Source organism: Rhinichthys klamathensis, unplaced genomic scaffold, assembly GCF_029890125.1.
Source record: "Rhinichthys klamathensis goyatoka isolate OS25496 unplaced genomic scaffold, OSU_Roscu_1.1 h1tg000067l_1, whole genome shotgun sequence".
In the NCBI taxonomy this organism is placed as follows: Eukaryota; Metazoa; Chordata; class Actinopteri; order Cypriniformes; family Leuciscidae; genus Rhinichthys; species Rhinichthys klamathensis.
Window position 1 is genome coordinate 917,942 of NW_026606610.1, and position 21,285 is coordinate 939,226.

Genomic DNA, 21,285 nt, shown 5'->3' on the forward strand with positions numbered 1-21,285 from the left:
TAAAATGTCTGTCTGCAAGTTTTCTGTGGACAAAATATTCCAGTTTTATCTTTACAATGATTGACAAAAAGGTACACAATAGCACAACATATTGAACAAACCGTGCTTTTGATTCAAACAAAAATGAGTTTTTGTTTACCGTTTTGTACTGTTGTGTGAAACATCTTTCCAAAACATTTATAATGGACAAAAATCTCAATCCTAGTCCTAATCCTTTAAAAAGTTAGCTTTTTTTGCAAGAAACTTGTGGTCAGTTCGCAACCAACAGTTTGCAGTGAAGCACGGTTGTCCTAATGTTTATTAAACGTTTGCCAGGAACAAATTTTTCCTTGTATAACAATCTTCAATAAGACATTTTAAAATGTCTTTGCAAATTTTCAGTGACAATACATTCCAGTTTTCATCTGTATAATGATTGACAATAAGGTACACAAGCACAACACACTCAAGATTACTTCCGTTCCTCACAGGAATGTTAGCATTTGCGTCAGATTAAATATGCTTGCTGACTATTTTAACTAGTCTACTAGAGCGAAAAAATTAATTACTGGAGAAGGAGCGACTGGTCAGAAGGCTGGAGCACAGGGTGGGCTTGATATCGGTTAGAGGCTGGTACTGAGCCTAACGAAAGGGTGTGACAAACGGGTGCAGGGAACAAAACCCGCTAATGCCGGCAACACTTAAGAAACGCGGCCCCAAATGAGAGCCACATGACTAGGCACGGCATTCACAGGGCCTTCTGTCCTTCTTTGCCACACACATAGGATAAGTGTACCCATTAAGCCCACCAAAATCTAAGTCTAGGTTTTTTTCATAGATATTGACATGGTTTATACGGAAAATAATTAGTTAAAATGCAAGATTTATCTCATTTGAAAATGTATTAATTAGTTGATGTACATTTTAGAATATAAAATTAAGATAATTTAGGAATAAAGTCAGAAGTCTGGCATGGGCTTAATTGGTACTTTTGGCACCATTTAAGCCCGCGTGTGTTCCAAATAAGCCCACATCATCATTGATTCACAAAATATAAAAAATCTATTGATTTTAAAGAAGTAGAACATCAATATATTTATTCAGTGACAGGGAAGTATTAAAAAAAATCCTTTTGCTAATGTTTGATTAGAGCCCTGGGTGGGATGGGTGGGTGTTAGTGGCCGGTGGTCTGGAGCCTAAAGTCGGCTTGACTGGAGTTGTAACTGGAGTCAAGCTGGACGGTTGACCGTCGGTTTATCTCGGAAGCCAAGCAGAGTTGGGGCTCCATACTCTGGGCTTAAGGGGGCCTCCTATGGGCCCCAGATACCGGGAGTCTGGAGCCTTAAGTCGGCTTGGCTCCCGAGTTATTCCTGGTCAAATGTGGAAGCTTGACCGGGTGTATCTCAGGAAGGAAGCCGAGTTGGGGATCCAGACTCTGGGGTTTCGGGGGGTCTCCTAGTGGGGCCCCCACACCGGGAGTCTGGAGCCTTAGGTCGGCTTGACTGTGGAGTTATGCCCGATCAAATCAAAATTCCACAGGAAGTGACCATATCTCGGGAAGAAAGCCGAGTTAGGGCTCAATACGCCCGGCATAGGGAGCCCACTGGGTGACCCCTCCATGCCTGGAGTCCGGAGCCCCAACTTGGCTTGGGTCCCGAGTTTTGCCCGGTCAAAGCTGGACTGGAAGTGGGGGTATCTAGGAGCTGGACAGTCCCAGGGGTTCAGGACTGTGGGGAATGTAGGGTCCCTCTGGGATCTCTCCATGCCCGGAATCTCAAGCCTTAACTCGGCTTCCTCATTGAAACACATAAGGTGGGCTTAAATGGTTCCACAGTGAGTAATGGTGAAAAAAGACAATGTTTTCCTTTAAAAATGTAAGATATGTTTACAAATACATACATGGAGCTTAAATATACTGTGGACTAAGTATCATAGTAATTTTCATTGTGCCCACATTGAGAAATGTTAAGTTTTTTTCATTCAAGGTTAGCTTGTGTTGGCTATAGTTTCCATGGGTTTTGTGGCATTGTACCATTTAAGCCCATATAAAAAAAAGTTAATTTATGAAAATAATCTTCTCTACAAAACAATTTATAATGTATTTATTTGTAAATTAATGTAAAATGAATCCCAAAACATTTATTGTTTGCAGTTCACATGCTTAATTCTTTGGCAGTCTATCTTTCTGTAAGGCTAATGGTTTGACCTAGAGATTAACTTTGAACGCAAGCTAATAAAACTCATCTTTCCTTTTAAAGGAAAATTATATAAAATGATAAAGTACTATTTGTTCATACACAAAAAACAACACATTTATCTCTTATTTGACATAATATCAATGTAGTTACCAAATAAATGGCTGAAAATTCCAGAAATGTGTTGATTTCTGAAGGGTCCCGAAACACCAAAGTTTTGGGGTGACTTTGTGTGAGGTGCCCTGAGACAGCTTGCACATGGGTGGGGCTAACTCAACATTGCCAAATGTGATTGGTATACAATAAAAAATGCCAGGGAAGTAACAAATCACTGGATTGATTTAAATAATGAGCAGCATAAAATATGATTTACTCTTTTTTTTTTATTTGACTTTAAAGTTGAAAGTGGGCTTAAAGGGTACATGGGCTTAATGGGTACACTTACCCTACTCCCCCCACAATCTTTTATGTGTCTTATGTCATTTTACTCTTATCCTGGAGGGCAGCTCATGGGCTCTTAACAACCTCTCGGAATAACGGACAAAAATATACATTGTTTTATATATATATATATATATATATATATATATATATATATATATATATATATATATATATAGTAGTTTCAAGATTTCTTTTTTTGTTGTTGGTTATGAAATTTTTGCGGTCAAACTCAATGTTTTGTCTTGAGATCTAACCCTGATGCCACATGTTGGATATAAAATTCATTTTATAAATATTTTGCTGCAAATCAAGGTTGTGCCAATTTTTATTGAATATTTGCCAGAAATATTGAGATTTGTTGTTATTTGTGCAATGTAATAATAGTAGCACATTTTAAGCGCATCAGGTGCTGGTTACACCATTGTAGAACATTTGTTAGTCCATGTCACGTGACCTGATATGCCCTCGCTAGTGAGCTGTGGAGCTCCCAGCATGCGGGTATCTTAGTTCATGCGTGCTCATGTATTGATCCCTCTTAATGCAACTATCAGTTGAGTACATGGAGATAAGGATCTACAGTCTCAATATTCTTTGTCAGTGCTGTAGTGTTTCTAGTGGTCCTAAAATGCTGCCATCGTTTCGGAACGGAGCATGTGACTGTCCATCCAGGCCATTTATGGAAACTAACAAGGCACGTTAACAAATGGCCGCTTATGAACGTTTACATATCAACATGTATTTAGCAACTTAACTTGACTTGATGAACTTGAGTTTTAACTAATTGTTTTTGGCAATAGTGTTAAAGTGACCAGTGTTGTGTTCTGTACTCAAAATCTACATTTATGAAAGTTTGTCGCTGTTGGTAAACTCCCTGCTTTGTTAGTCTATCTTAACAAGCTTATTGACCCAACTCAGTGATTTGGTTTTATTTCAAGGTAAAAAAAAAAGCAGCTGTTATTGATTCCAAGCTTTCTTCAAGTTAGTGGCCTGTAAAGTCGAAATATTGTGTTCAAGAGGGCTGGTTCTGAAAAGCAGGCGTTTTTACTTGCACAGTAAAAAACAGAATGGAAGTACCATGCCAAGTTCTGCGGCGATTAAGGCCTTCTGCAAGTTTTAATCACACTCCTTTATTAGTTTACCATTCCTCCTCTGGAGAGAATGGGCTGAAATAATGTCTCTCCATATTTGCTGTTGTCCCCCTTCACCTCACCAAGATTTCGCTGGCAGGGATGTCCTGTGGAGAACACAGGGGAAACGATCTTAATAATTCAGTAGCATTTCTTTCTAACTTGCCGAAATGGGCACGCAAGGGCAGAGGAGTTATGGTAAGCTGGACTGAATTTAGCCATGGCTGTGCATGCATGCCTTGATGTTGAAATCCTGCTGTGGCTCCTGACGTTTCTTGAGTGACCACACAGCAACACTTTATGGTGACCACTTGTGGACTGATGCCACATAACTAGGGTAGGGAATCGAGAACTGGTTCTTATTTATTCGGATACTGTCTGGAACTCAGTGTTTACAATGAGTTTCGTCAAAGACAATAAATAGACAAACATCCCTCTATGGGGTTGCACGCAAACAGACCCGAATGGGACGGGCCCAGTGTGAGGTAGCGTAAATGCCCCATTCTCGGACTATTCACGATCACGTGCGGGGAGGTTCTCCCTCGGTCTGTTCGCCATGGGTCCCCCCTCAAGGCACCGTGGGGCACCGATTGCACTGTCCTAAGGACGGCCCTGTGCACATGTCTTGCCAAGTCTGCATGATAGTCAAATAAACAGAAACAAATCTAAAGTACTAAACCAAAGTACTAAATCATTAAGGCACTGGGTCGAGAACCAAAATTGTTAAATCATCACTTCACATGTTTAAAAAAAACACATCTACAGTCCCTTTTGTCGTGAAGAATCATGACTAGATATGTAGGACAGAGTAAGGAAGTGCCCGTGACCTGTTTTACCTCTGCCACACTGGACCCAGTTTTTGAAATGGGCCTGTTTAAGGATTCATGTAGTGATCATGTAAGGGTTAATGCCCGACGAGGTGTCCATTGTCAGGTTTTAATGGACGACGGCGAGGTGTGAACCGGCCGACGCGCAGCGGAGGACAGTTGCCTCCGCCGAAGTCCATTAAAACCTGACAATGGACACCTCGGAGGGCATTAACCCGCTTATACCATGGTCACTTGCCAAATAAAACATTTTTAAAACATTTGTTTATATTTTAATTAGGCTAAATCTAGTTTTTACAAATAATAACTTGCCTGACGGTTTATTTAGCAACCGGAGATATTTATAGTCCGCCGCTCAGCTTGTAGAACCCTTCAGGTTCAAAAATGCATTTTTTTTTTTCATGAAACACAAAGGTAGGCATAGTTATTTTTTTATTACGCATAAAACAATTAATCAAACAACAATCAAACAAAAAAAACAATTAGTTCTGCGCTCCAGCGATTTGCGCTTATAGAGGGCAATAAATGAATCAGGTCAATCTCCGTTTTATTTACATTTTTTCTTTCTTCAGCAGCATCCCAGTCGTCAAAGTTGTCATATTCTCCATAAATGTTAAAAGAAATAAGGAAGTCGCTCATTGTTGTATTAGTAGGCTATGTAATAGGCTCTAACTAACGTTAGATGTTTGTTTTAATAGAGCAAATTGTTAACGGATACTTTGACTGCCTGTTGCTATGGTTACTCACAGCTGTTGTAGGCAGCGCATTTATTTATTAATTTCGAATGGTAAACAGTCAGTTTCACCAGAACTACTTTACTAGGTGTCCTCTATCACTTTTTAACGGACACCCTGCAGCCAATCAGAATCGAGTATTCACCCAGACCATGGTATAAGTCATGATAAACCAAGCGAAAACAGTAATGTGGTCTATGAAGGATGTGACATTTGCTACTCTTCTTCAAGATTTCTATCTTACCGTAATTCCTCAAATAAAGACCGGTATTCAAATAAACGCCGGGCCTCTGATAGTGGCCGGGGGCGTGGTCAACGCGGACAAATAAAGGCCTGTCTCAAATTAAGGCCGGGGAAAAATTAGTGTACACTCAAAGACGGACTCGCTCAGCGGTTGTCATATCACAACTATTCAGTGTTTTTAACCACATGTTTATTTTAGCTTTCAGACATTTAAATAGATATGATTTATAGCAAAACAATACATTTGTAGTTTGTAAAATACACAATGGTGTCTATGGAAGCAGCAATAACAATCCATTCAAATATATTTGGCGACGTGTTTTATTCATATCAGATACACAGTGTAAGTAACTATAAAGTTTACTCTATTCTTCTCCCAGTTCACCGGCCACTTACTTTCATGTATTTCGGGAGAAACTGAAGAATTCACGCGCTGTAACGTAACAAATCCAACAGACAGGAATCTCTGAACTGCGGTGCCCATCTCACGTTACAGATCAAGATAATTTATAAAGGGTTTTAAACGACAAAACAAACTCACTTACACGGATTTGAGAGTCAGAATAGAAGATAGTTGATGACATGGTAAGCAAGTTTGTTAATATTTAGAAATAAAAGCGCTACATCTGTCATGCAGCGCTATTTTGGCTGTGGTGAACACGTGCCAAGCATGACGCGTCACCATGGAAACTTGGCTGGCGGGCGGGCGGGCGGGGATCGCGAATTAGAAATAAAGGCCTGCCTCTAATAAAAGCCTGCTTCTAATAAAAGCCGGCTATCATCTGCAGTTCAGGTAAATAAAGGCCCCGGTCTTTATTTGAGGAATTACGGTATATGACCTGGATTAACCTTCTTGATGCTTCATTGATCTGGTTGGTTTCTCACTGCAGGTTTACAAAGGACTGGACATCATCACCAATAAGGTTACAGATGAGGAGCAAGCCCAGTGTCGCCATCACATGATCAGCTTTGTGGATCCATTGGTTAGTGGATACACAGTGGTGGACTTCAGGAACAAGGCCTTGTCTCTCATATCCTTTCTGATATGCCCAACCCTTCATAATAAAATTCCAGACTCCTCCAGATTGAATGAAATTATTTAAGGCCTTTGTAAATGCCCATGCGACTCTTATGAACTGTTTTTAAAGATAAACCCATCATTAGATTCACAAAGCGCTCTCTTACTCGCTTGTGAAGTAAGGCCTGTTCACACCAAGGATAACTATAACTATAAAGTTTTAACAATTGGTCTAGTTCTATGAGAATAGTGAAGTTCACTACACAGCTACAATGATTGATACAGCGGAGTAACATTCTTGGAACCACTTTCAGAATGTTTTTTTTTTTCCCTCCAGCTGAGGAACGACTAAAACATTGACAGCCAATCAGAGTTCACCCGATATTAAAGACCTTGTGCATGTTGGTGTGGACTCCATATATCAGTATAGAAATTTGTCTTGGTGTGAACGGGTCTTCTGTGATTTAAATCATACACAGTGAAGCATTCAGAGTGGTAAATGTGTAACAATTAACTTCCTTACTGAACGGCGAGTCATTTTTTAATTATCCTGTAATTTGTGGAGCCAATTTCTACACAGTCTGTAACCCTGATTGGGTGACTAGTTGGCCATTTTGCCCTATCCATACACCCTATAATTAATGGTTGCAGTCAGAGATTCATTTGGTTGACAAGTATAGTTGGCAGGCCTTTCTAAATATAAATGCTTATTTTGTCTCTGCAGATGAAATTAATGGGCCATTACTCGGCCTTTTAAGATATCATCTGCAAACTTCTTAATGATCATTCTGAGTAATTGTTCTTTTAAAATGTCATCGCCTCCCTGACATCAGTGACACAGCTTTTGTAAGACTGCTCCTTGTTTGAATGCAAATCCCCATATTTTAATTTCACATCTTTTGTGGAATGTGGCATTTCCCAGCGTCCCACACAAATGGCTCTGGCATTTTATGAGTGGGTGCTGGGTTGTACTCCCTCGGCATGGTCTTTTAGTAAATGCAAGGGCATAACTGGAAATGCGTGTACCAGAGACGGAGGGAGACGCATCGCTGTCCTCGTTTTCCCCGCCCTCCTCCTGCAGATGTTTGCTGAGAGATGAGGAGGATATTAATAGCTGAGGGAGATGCTGTGAGGAGGTGGGGCGGCTCTCGCAGTGTCTGGAGGAACGCTGTCGCAGACACCTCAGACGCTCATGCACAAGAAATGAGGAGTGGCAGGTGAAGAGCTTCTCAGTCTCGCCTTGCTGAAGAGCAGTGATAACTACTATAGTCAAGTCATCTTCATTTATATAGCGCTTTTAACAAAGGATTGTTCCAAAGCGGCTTTACAGTGATAATAGGAAATCAAAGTAACCGAGATTGTTTATTACATATTGTACAATACACTATACAACACGCTAAAATAGGGCTGCGGATCAAATCAAAAAAGTAATCATCACAATTAGGATTATTTCTGCACGATATTACGAAATACAAAATGGCATAGTCTGGTTTGTCAAATTGCTGAGGCTGCGATTTAATTAAACATATGCGCTACTGGTCTCAGCGAAGCATTTACACACCTGATATCATGAGCTGTATGCATGTAAATGGACACACAGGGATGAGCTTCATGCTGAAATAATTCAGCCCTAAAAAAGATTTTGCCATTAAAAATGTTTCATTGGGGAAAATCTTCATTTATATATATATATAAAAAAATTATATATTTTTTATTTTCTATGCAGATATACTCCGCAATAAAATCACCCCGCTCACTCTTGAATGGCTTATTCTTTCCAAAATACAGCTATTCAAGTTATTTGGTGAAAAATCTTTTTTAATATCACTATTACAGAAAAACAGAATATCACAATATCAGTTTTTTCCAATATCGTGCAGCCTCAATTAGGAGTTGTTTTTGTCATAATCTTCTGTTATAACCATCCAGAGATGCTTGACTATTCTTTCTCTGTCTCGCAATCTCGTCCCCACCCCTTTCCTTGTGTCCTTCTCTTCTCTCCCTCCCTCCCCAGGGATCACAGAGTGATGCAGATGGGGTGGACAGCGTTCGGCCAGACTGCTTTGATTTTAATGCATGTGACCTGGAAGTGTGTCTGTGTGCGTGTTTGTCCATTTCGTGTGAGGGAGAGTGCTGATGCGCCTTCTCGTATTGAAGCAGTTAATGAGTTGCTCCATGGAGCTTCTGACGCCATTTATTAAAATCTTCAGCAGAATCCCAGCAGTCATGTTGAACTGACTGCCCTCTCACAGCACCAGACCTGGACATTACATGAATTATTGTTAGAGCATCTATAGATCTGAGAATATGATATTGCGTTTCAGAATATGATATTGCGTTTCAGCACTATAGCAGTGGTGTACTCTGCACTCTAACCCGATGTGGTTGCACATGTATGATCATTGTGCATAATTTATGTATTGCTTGCAACTGTGGCATCAAAGGATGTTTATTTGAAAAATTAAGTTTGACTTCCTTAATGTGATACATAGAAGACATGCATGATCGGAAAAAGCTGCCCATCATTGTTGGAGGCACAAACTACTACATTGAATCCATTTTATGGAATCTGCTCATCGACACTGGGGTAAATGTGAGTTTTAATGCTTTCTGATAATAAAGAATAGCTCTGTTCCAAAACCTAGTCATCTGCTTACGTGGGCAGCATTTTAAAGTCGCAATGTAACAAAAGTAGAAACAGCTCTTTCCTTCAGTATTGTGACGTACATTCTAATGAAACAGATTATCGAAATAGAAAAAATGTGGGGGACTTGGTTCTATGCACCAGTTGTTGATTGGATGATATCTAAATTATGCTGCTGTCAAAGATACCTTGTTTTGCGAAGAGAGAATAAAATCAGAATGCATTATAGTATTGATTAAAAAGTAAAGCATAATAAAAATTGATTATTTTAGAGTGCTGTTTATTGAAGGATCATACTGTTAGCAACATGCTAACATCAAATTATGGACCCTTTTCACAGTCTGTGATTAATTTCCACAATTATTAACGTCATAATGAAGTTTTTAATGTGCATTTATAACACTATACTTTGTGTAATATTACCTTGGCTTTAAATTTCAGAAAACTGAGTGTTTCTAATACAACGGCTGAGGAAGTGATGGCAAATCTTTCTCTCTTCTGACCAGCATGATCAATCTTTTGATATTTTTTTCCTGTTTGGGAAAGTCATACAATTGTGGATTTTCTCTTGCTATTGGAGCAGTAGAAGTTTACTTAAGGAGTTGACTGTGTAAGTTTACCCAACTGTGATGGCTTCTGAGAACACTGGAAATGTGAAAAGGGTCCATTTAAATCAATCAAAAATCAAGTCAGGGAATTGTTGCCACATCACGTCGTGCGCATCTATTGTAGACAGAATGACTGATTATGAGTTTGATTGCCTTTCGTCTCATCGTGTCACTCCGCTAGTGTCCTAGACACTGTGTTAAAAGGCAGTATGCAATGAGGCAGCTGACTACATTTGAAACAGAGCTAGTAAGTCATAGTAATATTAAAGGATTAGTTCACTTTTAAAAAAACTTTTGCTGATACTTTACTCACCCCCATGTCATCCAAGATGTCCATGTCTTTCTTTCTTCAGTCGAAAAGAAATTAAGGTTTTTGATGAAAACATTCCAGGATTTTTCTCCATATAATGCACTTTGCTGGGCACCAAACGGTTCAAGGTCCAAAAGACAGTTTCAGTGCAAACTGCAAACTGTTCAAATGGCTTTAAACGACACCAGACGATGAATAAGGGTCTTATCAAGTGAAACGATCGCTCATTTAAAAAAAGAAATAACAAAGTTTAAGTTTTATAAGCTCAAATGCTCGCCTTGCTCTGTTCTGTGTGACTCTCCTGTTCGAACTCGTTCATCAAAATGAACGAATCTTTTTCCAAGTCAATTCGTTCATTTCGTTCGTTAAATGAACCAAATGACTCGAAAAAAGATTTGTTCATTTTGATGAACGAGTTCGAACAGGAGAGTCACGAACGTGCATCACAGAACAGAGCAAGGCGAGCATTTGACATTATTAAACTTAAAAACTTTGTTATTTATTTTTTAAATGAGCGATCGTTTCGCTTGATAAGACCATTATTCATCGTCTGGTGTCGTTTAAAGCCATTTGAACAGTTTGCAGTTTGCACTGAAACTGTCTTTTGGACCTTGAACCGTTTGGTGCCCAGCAAAGTGCATTATATGGAGAAAAATCCTGGAATGTTTTCATCAAAAACCTCAATTTCTTTTCGACTGACTAAAGAAAGACATGGACATCTTGGATGACATGGGGGTGAGTAAATTATCAGCAAAAGTTTTTTTAAAAGTGAACTAATCCTTCAAAAGGCTTTCTGTGTATCTATTGGCAGAGATGATCTAAACGAGTCCTCCTCTGTCTGACCTACAGCAGGGGAGTGACACAGAATCCGAAAATGGTGGGACTCCTGAATCAAAGGCGGAGCTTGAGAAACTGGGTGGTCCTGAACTTCACAGACGTTTGAAGGAGGTGGATCCTGACATGGCTGCCATATTGCACCCTCATGACGCACGCAAGATTGCAAGGTAATTATTTCAGTGATCGCACAAAACAGAGACCACTTCATTTCCCTGCACCCATTCGCAGAAAAGCTTAGTGTATTTTCAATTTCCAAAATGGAATAAGTTTTGGTTTGGATCTGAAGGGTCTTTGTATTAGGGGGTCTGGGTCATGAAACATCTAGTCTTGACTCCAGCACTTTGTGTGCAAATAAACCTATTTTCTTAATTTAGTTTCAATTTCAACACCAACACAGAAATGGGTACTAGTTAAGTTCCTGGTGTTTGAAACTACATCCTTCTCAGATACCATCCCAGATCTTTGTCCACGTCACTTTTACTGCACCTTTCTCATTTATTCCTCTTTCAATTATGTCAGTCTTTTCTTAGCCTTGTTGTTGTTTTTTCCCCTCATACATTTCTTTTAAAAGGTGCAGAGTTAAAGTGAACTTGGGTAGAAACCTTAGCATACAATCTTGTGGTAAAATTTGGCATTTGGTGGGCTACATCTATTTTTCCACCTGTGTGGGAGAACTGATGGCTGTGGCTTCCAAGCGTGTTGCACACGTTTTCACATGCTTCAATTGGTGTTTGATTGGTGTCAAGGGGCCGATTAGCACCTCTTCTCAGGACTATGTGCTTGTTTAATTTGATGCCAGCCTGTGTGCCACTGCGTCTACAGTATTGCTGCGGTAGAAGAGATTCTCTCGCACAGTTAAGAGTGCTAATGTCTCCTTACTGATATCAGCTGCTTCTAAGGAAATGACTTGCTTGAAGTCCCAAGAACCTTCTCTTTAGCGTGACCAAACCTAAACTTCATTATTCGTCGTCTTTTTTTATTTTATTTTGTTGTTCATCATTAGGGCTGGGGGAAAAATTCGATTTTTCGATTAATCGTTTTTAAAAAGGTGGTCAATTCAAAATCGATTCTCAATGGCCACGAATCGATTTTTCCCATATTCAGGGCTCACTGTGCTGTGTCTTGTGTCTCTCTACACAAGGCAAGCGTCAAGCGCTGCAGGCGTCGATACACACTCGTGTTTAGGAGTCGGGACATGGCGGAATATTCACTTGCACAATCGGCCAGCATTGCATCGTAACTAACGTTTATCATTTTCACGTCTTTTTAAGTTTTACCAGTTTAAACATTCAAGCATTTTTAAACTATTCAGTGCTCGCGCGCTCTCAGAGATGTTTTCACTGCGTGCACATACAGTAAAGCCTAAATCCGCCTCACAAACAGCTCGCCAGTAACGAAAGTTCTTTTTCGTGGATTATATCGCTTTATCAGGTAAAAACACGCAAAATTATTTCAAAACTCTGGTCTTGGTGAGTAACCTCGTAAAGACAGTCGGTTATGTCTTAAATAAGCATAAAATGCGTGACAGACAGTATAATGAAACAGTAATGGATCCGTGCACTAGTTCTTAAAGTGAACGCAGCCATATGTGTCTGTCATTCATTTAGGAGTTGTCAAAACAACAAAATATAGCATTAATTGTAAGGAATCAGAATTAATGGCCTATGTATTTAATTCAGTCAGGACTAAAAGACTATCCAGTGTTATTTTACATTGGATTACTTTATTCAGTTTCTGTAGTATTTCTGACCTACCCAAAAACTTTTCTTTTTATGTCTCTTTATTTGTGTCTTTATTCTATTGTATTTATTTGTACTACTTTTTTTCAATTTAATTCAAATATTGAAATCAAGCTTCCATGTGTTGCATAAACTCTTAACAAAAAATTACCCCATTGTAAAAACAAACATTTAGGTGAGATCAATGTAAAAAAGAAAATTTCTAAAAAATGATAACTGATATTTATTTATCTATCTATCTTAAACATAAAATAACCTATCGTGTTTGATCAAAGGCATGCGACTGTTCTGACTTGTACAATTTTCAGCATCAATTTTGCATCTTGCATCAAAATCCTGTCTATTCATTGTATGCATTTAGTGTATAGTGTGTACCTAAAATAAAAAGAGTTTTATATACAGGTTTGTGGCTCTTAATTTCTTTGTATTAATTAACCACTTGTAAACTTATGTCCACTGTTCTTTTTTATAAATATAGGATTTGTATTACATCTATATTTATTATAGTCGAATCGAGAATCGAAATCGAATCGAATTGAGATCTTGCGAATCGAAATCGAATAGAATTTGAACATCTGAATCGATACCCAGCCCTATTCATCATGTTCTTGTTTGGTATGTGGCGTGCTCTTTCCAAATAATATGTTCAGTTGAGAGATTATTTGGCATTTGGAAATATTTTAAATGTGTTTGAGAAATGCATTATTTTATCTGAAGTCATATAGTATTTTGACTAAGTATAATATGGTCAATTTATTGGTTGATTGACAGGAGTCTGCAGGTGTATATGGACACTGGAGTTCCACACAGTCGGCTTTTGGAGGAGCAGCGAGGGCAGGATGGAGGAGATTGTCTTGGTGGTCCCTTGCGGTTCCAGAACCCTTGCATCTTCTGGCTGCACTACAAAATGAATGGTAGCCACCAGTCATTGTAGATTGTGACTGTAACATGTCTTCAGTATCTTTATTTAATTTCCTCATTCGTCCTCTCCTGTAGCTCTGGATGAGAGGTTGGACAAGCGTGTGGATCAGATGTTATCGCTTGGGCTGATTGATGAGCTCAGAGATTTTCACCTGCGCTTCAATGAGAAGATGATCAAAGAGAGCAGGTAAATCTTAATGTTGTTAAAGAACATTTTTAACCCGAATGTTGTGTTCGGGTCATTTTGACCCGGAGAAGATTTTCTTTTTCCCGAAAATACTAGTTAATGTTATTGCATTGGACTGAAACTTAGTGACTTTGTTCACAAAGGGTATAACTACTACTTAAATGTTTTTTTTGTGATAATTTTCTTACTTTTTAGGGGGGGGGGGGGGGGGTTCACCTTGTTACACTTGTGGTACCTACAAAAAAAGCTTATAAATCTCTCATTATACTATATTATCACCCAATATTGGATTCAATCTTTTTGTCAACTTGTTTTCTTTCAATTAGGACTGGTTTTATATTTCTATTTGCATCTGATTTATTGTAGGCCTCATTTATCTGAGAGTAGGCATCTAATTTTTTGAGTAAAAAAATGCATTATTTATGAATAATTTTCACAATATTAAATAAAATATGAAGAAAAATTGCTCTGTTCATCACACTAATGTGCTTTAATGTTTAATCAGGGTGTTTGTTTTGAAATGCTTTTATTTTGTAAAAAATGGCACATAGTCACACTTGTGGTGTTCCCGGTCAAAAATGACCGGCCTACAAAAAATAGCTTATAAATCACTTGTTATACTATATTATCACTCAATATTGGATTCAATCTTTTTGTCAACTTGTTCTTTCAATTAGGACTGGTTTTATATTTCTATTTGCATCTGATTAATCTTAGGCCTCATTTATCTGAGAGTAGGGTGCTAATTTTTTGAGTAAAAAAAAGCATTATTTATGAAAAAAAATTGTAATATTAAACAAAATATAAAACAAAGTGCACTGTTGATCACACTAGTCTACTTTAATGTTTCACCAGGAAGTTTGTTTTGAAAAACTTTTATTTTATACAAAATGGCACAGAGTTCCAATAAGCCATGAATGGGAGAGACTGAAAATAAGAGAAACATTTTGTTTTCAGGAGCATGTTCATTATGTTTATGTGCACATATGTGCATGTGTGCTTGCAAACATAGAGTCCTTGGACCTGTGCATGTGTGGATACATGCATACACACGCTACACACACACACACACACACACACACACACGTTAAAACACACAAACTATTTTGAGTATTACACACATTCCTTTTCACAGAGAGAAACTTGATCCTACCCTGAACTGCATCTAATATCCATTCATCCAACACACACACACACATTAATTTTGTAGTAGCACAATGGCAATGAACTCTGTGCATGATGTTCTTCATCAGATCATTGATCAAGACACTAGTGATGAGAAGGCGATGCAGGATGGATTTTGCAGTGACGGAGCATTAGAAGATGTATCAGAAGAACCACATGCTACAGATCTTGAAACAACTGATGAGCAGCAGTCTTCTGATGATGAGGGCCCAGCTGATGCTATGGTTACATTCTGGTCGAAAGATGGAACTTTGTCCTGGTCTTCATCCCCACCTATGAGGCAGGGTAGTTTTTCTTCTGAGATTCATCCTGCATCACCTCCTCCTCATCACTAGTGTCTCGATCAATGATCTGATGAAGAACATCATGCACAGAGAGCTTCTTCGCCATTGTGCTGCTACAAAATGAATGACAAGCAAGACACTGTGAAGCATTTTTATGTGTCTGTGCTATAACATCTAGGCTATATTTGTATATTTTAGTCCCAAAACAAAATGTCATAATATTTTGTCTGAAAACTGATGAAACAAAGAACGTCGTGAAAGAAAGATTCTTTTGAAACATGGTCAGTGCGGGCGGACTAAATCCAGTTCGCGCATACGTGTCTGTTTGTGTGTATGAATGTCAGATGGTTGAATGGATATTAGATGCAGTTCAGGATAGGATCAAGTTTCTCTCTGTGAAAAAGAATGTGTGTAATACTCAATAGTTTGTGTTTTAACGTGTGGGTGTGTGTGTTTGGGTAGCATGTGTATGCATGTATACACACATGCACAGGTCCAAGGACTCAATGTTTGCAAGCACATATGTGTACATGAACATAATGAACATGCTCCTGAAAACAAAATGTTTCTCTTATTTTCAGTCTCTCCGATTCACTTTCAATGGCCCATTTTTGTACAAAATAAAAGTTTTTCAAAACAAACTTCCTGGTGAAAAAATAAAGTATACTAGTGTGATCAACAGTGCCCATTCTTTTCATATTTTATTTAATATTTCCAAAATTATTCAAAAATAATGCTTTTTTTACTCTCTTTTATGTCTACTCTCAGATAAATGAGGCCTATGATTAACCAATGCAAATAGAAATATAAAACCAGTCCTAATTGAAAGAAAACAAGTTGACAAAAAGATTGAATCCAATATTGGGTGATAATATAGCATAACAAGAGATTTATAAGCTATTTTTTATAGGCTGGTCATTTTTGACCAGGAACATCAAAAGTGTTATAGGGTATTTGAACACCACACAAGGGTTAAATAAATTCAAAAGATAATTCATAAAAAAATAATTGATGTATCTGAATACTTCTAATGAATACTGGATACTAGGGCTGGGCGATAAGACCAAAATCTCATATCACGATAGAAGTCATCTCATATCCCGATTACGATATATATCACGATATACTGTAAAACTTCAAATAATAGCCCGGGCTTTTATTTTCCCAAATCGCCGAACTGCACCAGCTTGTATTTGAGGCAGGCGTCTATGAGACAGGCCTTTCATTTAGTGTAGGCCTAGAGATAACGAAGATTACGTTTTATTTATAAATGTGTTTAACAAATCCGTTAATCTAAGAATTAGCCTAGGCTACTTTATTATGTCTAAAGGGGGTCGCTCACCGGACGAGAAGCGCGCGCGCCGTGTCTATAGCAACTCGAGGTATCGCACACACACCGGACGCGCGCTGTCAGTTTATGGCCAGCAAATTGTTATGTTTAAGGACATTATGGAATTAAGATCATGTCTGTACTATGTTATGATAGTACTGTACAATTAAAGGAGCTGTATGTAAGATTGTGGCCAAAACTAGTACTGCAATCACTGTCAAATTACTGTAGAGCAGTGTCTCCCCTCCCCCTCCTCCGTGACTCGAGGTTGCCAGATCGGCTGCAGGATCCAGCAGGATCGTGACGAGCTGCAGCTGTGGTAACTAGAGCAGAGCTGGCAACCCGGATGCCGCAACACTACTGACTTCGTGATTGGTAGATAGGTGGAGGGTGGAGCATCAGACCAAAACACAACATGACAACATCAACATCAGTTGAGGGCTGCAACTGCACTTTTTAAATGACAATATCCTGGCCGGACTACTGTTGTCAGTGATATAAGTATTTGAAATGTACATGATTTCTTAATGTCTAGTGACATTTCAGGGCCATTTTATGATTAATTGAAATACATTTCTTACATACAGCTCCTTTAAATACAATCGTTGCTTAGTCTGCAGTCTGAACACTTTACCTCAGAGCGTCCGTTAACTGAATGAATTGGGAATATCACCTGAAAATCCGATAATAACAGCATCAATTTGAATTCAACCAGCTGATTTCTGTAAATGAATGTACAACTAAATGTATGTTGCAGCACAGGGTGAAGTCAGTATATAACGATAATTGTACATTTAATATAACCATAGCTTTTAGATTATTGGCAGAATTAAAAAAAACGAAACGATGTGACAGCCATGGGCTGAACAATACATTACTGGTAATATCCATCGAGCCTATGAACTTGTTGCCCGAAACACATCAACAAGAAAGAATGAAGGCTATACCCTGTAAAACTATCTCCTTCTCTCTCCGGCCTCCGCTAACTCTGCTTGCGCTAACAACTCCGCCCAGATGCGCGCAATCTGCACCACAGAACTGGTTTAAACAGACGATCTGACGGGTTTTAGAAGATTAAATACAAACCGAAACTAAAAAACAGACCAGGCCTCTATTTGAGACTGGCGTTTATTTATCCAAACCACCCTAAAATGGTCAATACAACAAATAGAAAGTTAACCAAACCATCTAGCCCCTCGTTTAGGAACGAGCTCCTCGGTTTGTTCTGGCTGGTTCTTCTCCTGCTCGGAAACACCCGGTTCTGTCACCCCTTCATTCATGCTGTTATTCACGTTTCTGCCTGCATCCCCATGGTGGCGTGAAAGATTGCAGTCATCCAAATTTTTGCCGTAAACAATGTTTTTTTGCGACACCACGATATAAACGATATGGCATAATATGAAACGATAGGCTTTTTATATCGTCCATCCGATATATATCGTCATATCGCACAGCCCTACTGGATACTTAAACGCATAGAAGCATAAGCTAACTTGAATATTACGTTGTCTGGTTGAGGCTAACATGCACTTCACAGAACAAAACAATGACGCAAGCAAATGCACCTTTACAAATGAAAATGGTTTGTTGTCAGCTGCATAGATTTATCAGTATCTATAATTTTATTTTCCTAGTTATTGTTGAATAATATCAGCCACCTATCTATTGTGTGTCTCTGATTTTTTTTGAGATCCTCTATTTGGTATATGGAACTAGGTCAGATTTGTTTTGTATTCGTAATCCTTGTATTACCTCTGAATGAACCATGTGTAATTTATCGCTCAAGTTGCATGACACAATAGCTACACGGCTGTCTTTTTTCTCCAACTGTCAGTAAAATACAAGAAAGCTAAGTTTCACAGGCTGAACCTGTTCTGCACATCGGATCTTTTAAGTTAACAAGTTGAAGCAGGTTTATCACCCGCTGTTCGTGTCTACAGTGGGTTTTTCTCTTAAGTAATGGTGGGAATCAAGTGCAGTGTTTCCAGTAACTGACGTAGATGTCAGTTAATTTTAGTAAAGTGACTGACGTTCCTTAAAACACACCTGAATCATTCGACCGGCTCAGAGTATGTAGAGTTACAAGAGGTTGCATTTACACTTGTGTGCCTTTTGAAATCACAGGAAATTAATTGGTCCATACTGCTGCGTAACATTTGATGTGACTGTGACCTTGGCATAAGAGTGTTCTTGATGGCTTTTTATCTGTTAAATACATTTTTGTTTTTCCATTGTGCATCCCATATTTATGAAGACTTTTAATATCACAACATGCATATGTATTTAATATGCCATTAAAATGTAAAACATGTCATTACTTTCGAACATACACTCTCGTGGTTTAGACCAGTACGCAATCATTCATAACAATAACATATCAATCAAAGAGAAACGCCTTGGCAACCTCTAAAAAACCCTAGCAAACGCCTAAATTGCTCAGGCAATCACTCATAACACCCTAACATTTACATAGAAATGATCACAATAAGTCGTGAAAAAGAACTCAATGCTGTGCTCATGCTGACTGACACAGGGCTGAAGTGTGTGCACAGAAAGCTGTATCTTTCAGCATGCGATTGCGACTTCTGTTCTCTTTCATGTCTTATTGCACTTGAATGGTCGAATACACACAATTTTGTCAAAATGCCCATTGTGTGGTGTATTCATGTAAACACAGTCGGTTATGTCTCAAGTGAAAGTAAACATTTGGGTGTAAATCGCATGTGTATCAGTATAATGGATCCGTGCATTCGCTCTTAAAGGGAAAGCAGCCTAATAAACCTGCTGCTCTGTTTCATTATTGTTTATCAAACAAAAGGGAAAATAACTTGCTGCTCTTGACTGAATAACTTTTGTAGCTTTAACCCTCTAGGCGCCACGGTCGAGTTTACTCGACGAGATGCGGCTCTGAATAAAACGGCCGATTTTGTCAAATTGGGTGTCAAATTTCGTTCGTCCTCCCTTCCACTGGATGGCAGACATGTCATACTTCATCCCCAAATCAAAAAAACGTCATGTTTCTATACAAAATGTTCGAATTAGAGCGCATTGAATCAGTGCGATCAAAAGCGGAGCTAGTGTGCGAGTGAGGCATGTTATCAGATCCTCTCCGCAATCGCGGCGACAGTATTGTGGTGGAGACTTTGTCTAATGCCACTGGGTATGTTAGACGAGGTCGAAGTATTCATAGGAGAGTTAGGAGACAACGTGGAGGCAGGGTCAGGAGTCGCAATGACAATGACAGCAGTCCGAGCTGTGCACACTCGGCGCGCTCGCGCGAGGCAGATCTGGGCGCACTGCTCGTATCATCTCACTCATGATCTGTGCCTTGCCGTGGCGAGTGAGCGTTTGAACTAAACAGGTCGTGTCTACTTGTGTTTGTATGTCATATGAATAAAATATATTTGCCCAATACATGGAATCAGAGTGCCTACTGTATTTAGTAAATGGAAAATCTCTACAGCAAAAGGCCAATCACTACATGCATTCGGTTTGTTTCTACCATTTATTAGTAATGATTTACACAGTTTGTTTACTACTTACTATATACCTGAGCATTCAGTATTGTGCAATATAGCATACAGAAGGTGATGGACATTTTGGGGGAAAAGAAGTGCTGCATTTTATCATTTAAACATGTGACTTTTCATGAAAATTCTATAATACAAGATATGACCACCATATGATGTCATAATATGCAAATTCGATGGGAAAATGTAATCCCTACATAAACTTTGGGTCTTCCTTAATATTTCTCTAATTTACGGAAAGTCTCTATCTTTTATCACTTTTAAGATATAGCCTTTAGAAATTATGATGTCAAAATCGAACGTTTTAGGAAAAAACCTCTGGCGCCTAAAGGGTTAAGAATAAAGTTATATTGAATTAATACAGTGAAGTCTATGCACTATTTTATTTTTTACATTTGATTATTCAATTTCTCTACTATTTATAACTACATGTTAAATAAACCTACAGTACCTGGAAAAATGTAATTGGTTTAAGTCATATTTTTGTTATATTATAATTATCCTCTTATTTTGTAATTTGCTTTTTTGTTCTAATTTTTAATAACGAGAAAACTAAACTATAATCGTGATATGTATCGTTATCGTGTAATAAAATTTCTTATACCTTGAAATAAAGTTTTTGGTCATATCACCCATCCTTATTAGAAACCCTTTGGCAACCACTCACAACTGCTTAGTAATCATAAACCATATCAATCACAAGGAAATGCCCTTGCAACCACTCATAACACCATATCAACCACATAGAAACACCCTGGCAACCAGTCATAACATCCTAACAATTGCATAGAAACGACCTGGCAATCACTCATAACACTCTCACATAGATATGGCCTGGCAACCACTCATAAGACCCTAGCAACCATATAGAAATGCCCTGAAAACAACTCAACACCCTAGCAACCACATTGTATTGCCCTGGCAACCACCATTAACACCCTGGCTTTGTAGCTGTGAGTTTTGCTAAGACAAGCATGGTGCAGTGGCTGTTAGCGAATTTACGGCACAGCAGATCACACTGCAATCTTCCAATCTTGCGGCAATCAGATCAAGAGCGAAGCCCACGATGCAGTGTCCTGTGCTTTAGCCTGTGTTTATGGATGCACTAACAATATTTGTTTGATAAGGTGATTAATTATTGAT

General features: G+C 38.6%; 1 protein-coding gene across 5 annotated transcripts in view; it reads left to right on the forward strand.

Annotated features, from left to right (window-relative positions):
* Positions 1–21,285, forward strand: part of trit1 (tRNA isopentenyltransferase 1) — a 58,174-nt gene that overhangs the window by 18,181 nt on the left and 18,708 nt on the right. The window contains exons 2-6 of one of the 5 annotated variants that reach the window (XM_056250099.1): positions 6,440–6,589; positions 9,065–9,160; positions 10,979–11,133; positions 13,477–13,619; positions 13,702–13,813. In XM_056250099.1, the coding sequence (XP_056106074.1) occupies positions 6,440–6,589; positions 9,065–9,160; positions 10,979–11,133; positions 13,477–13,619; positions 13,702–13,813 (656 nt within the window). The remainder of the gene's footprint in view (positions 1–6,439; positions 6,590–9,064; positions 9,161–10,978; positions 11,134–13,476; positions 13,620–13,701; positions 13,814–21,285) is intronic. The other 4 variants (XM_056250101.1, XM_056250102.1, XM_056250103.1 and 1 more) reach the window with 4 other exon arrangements.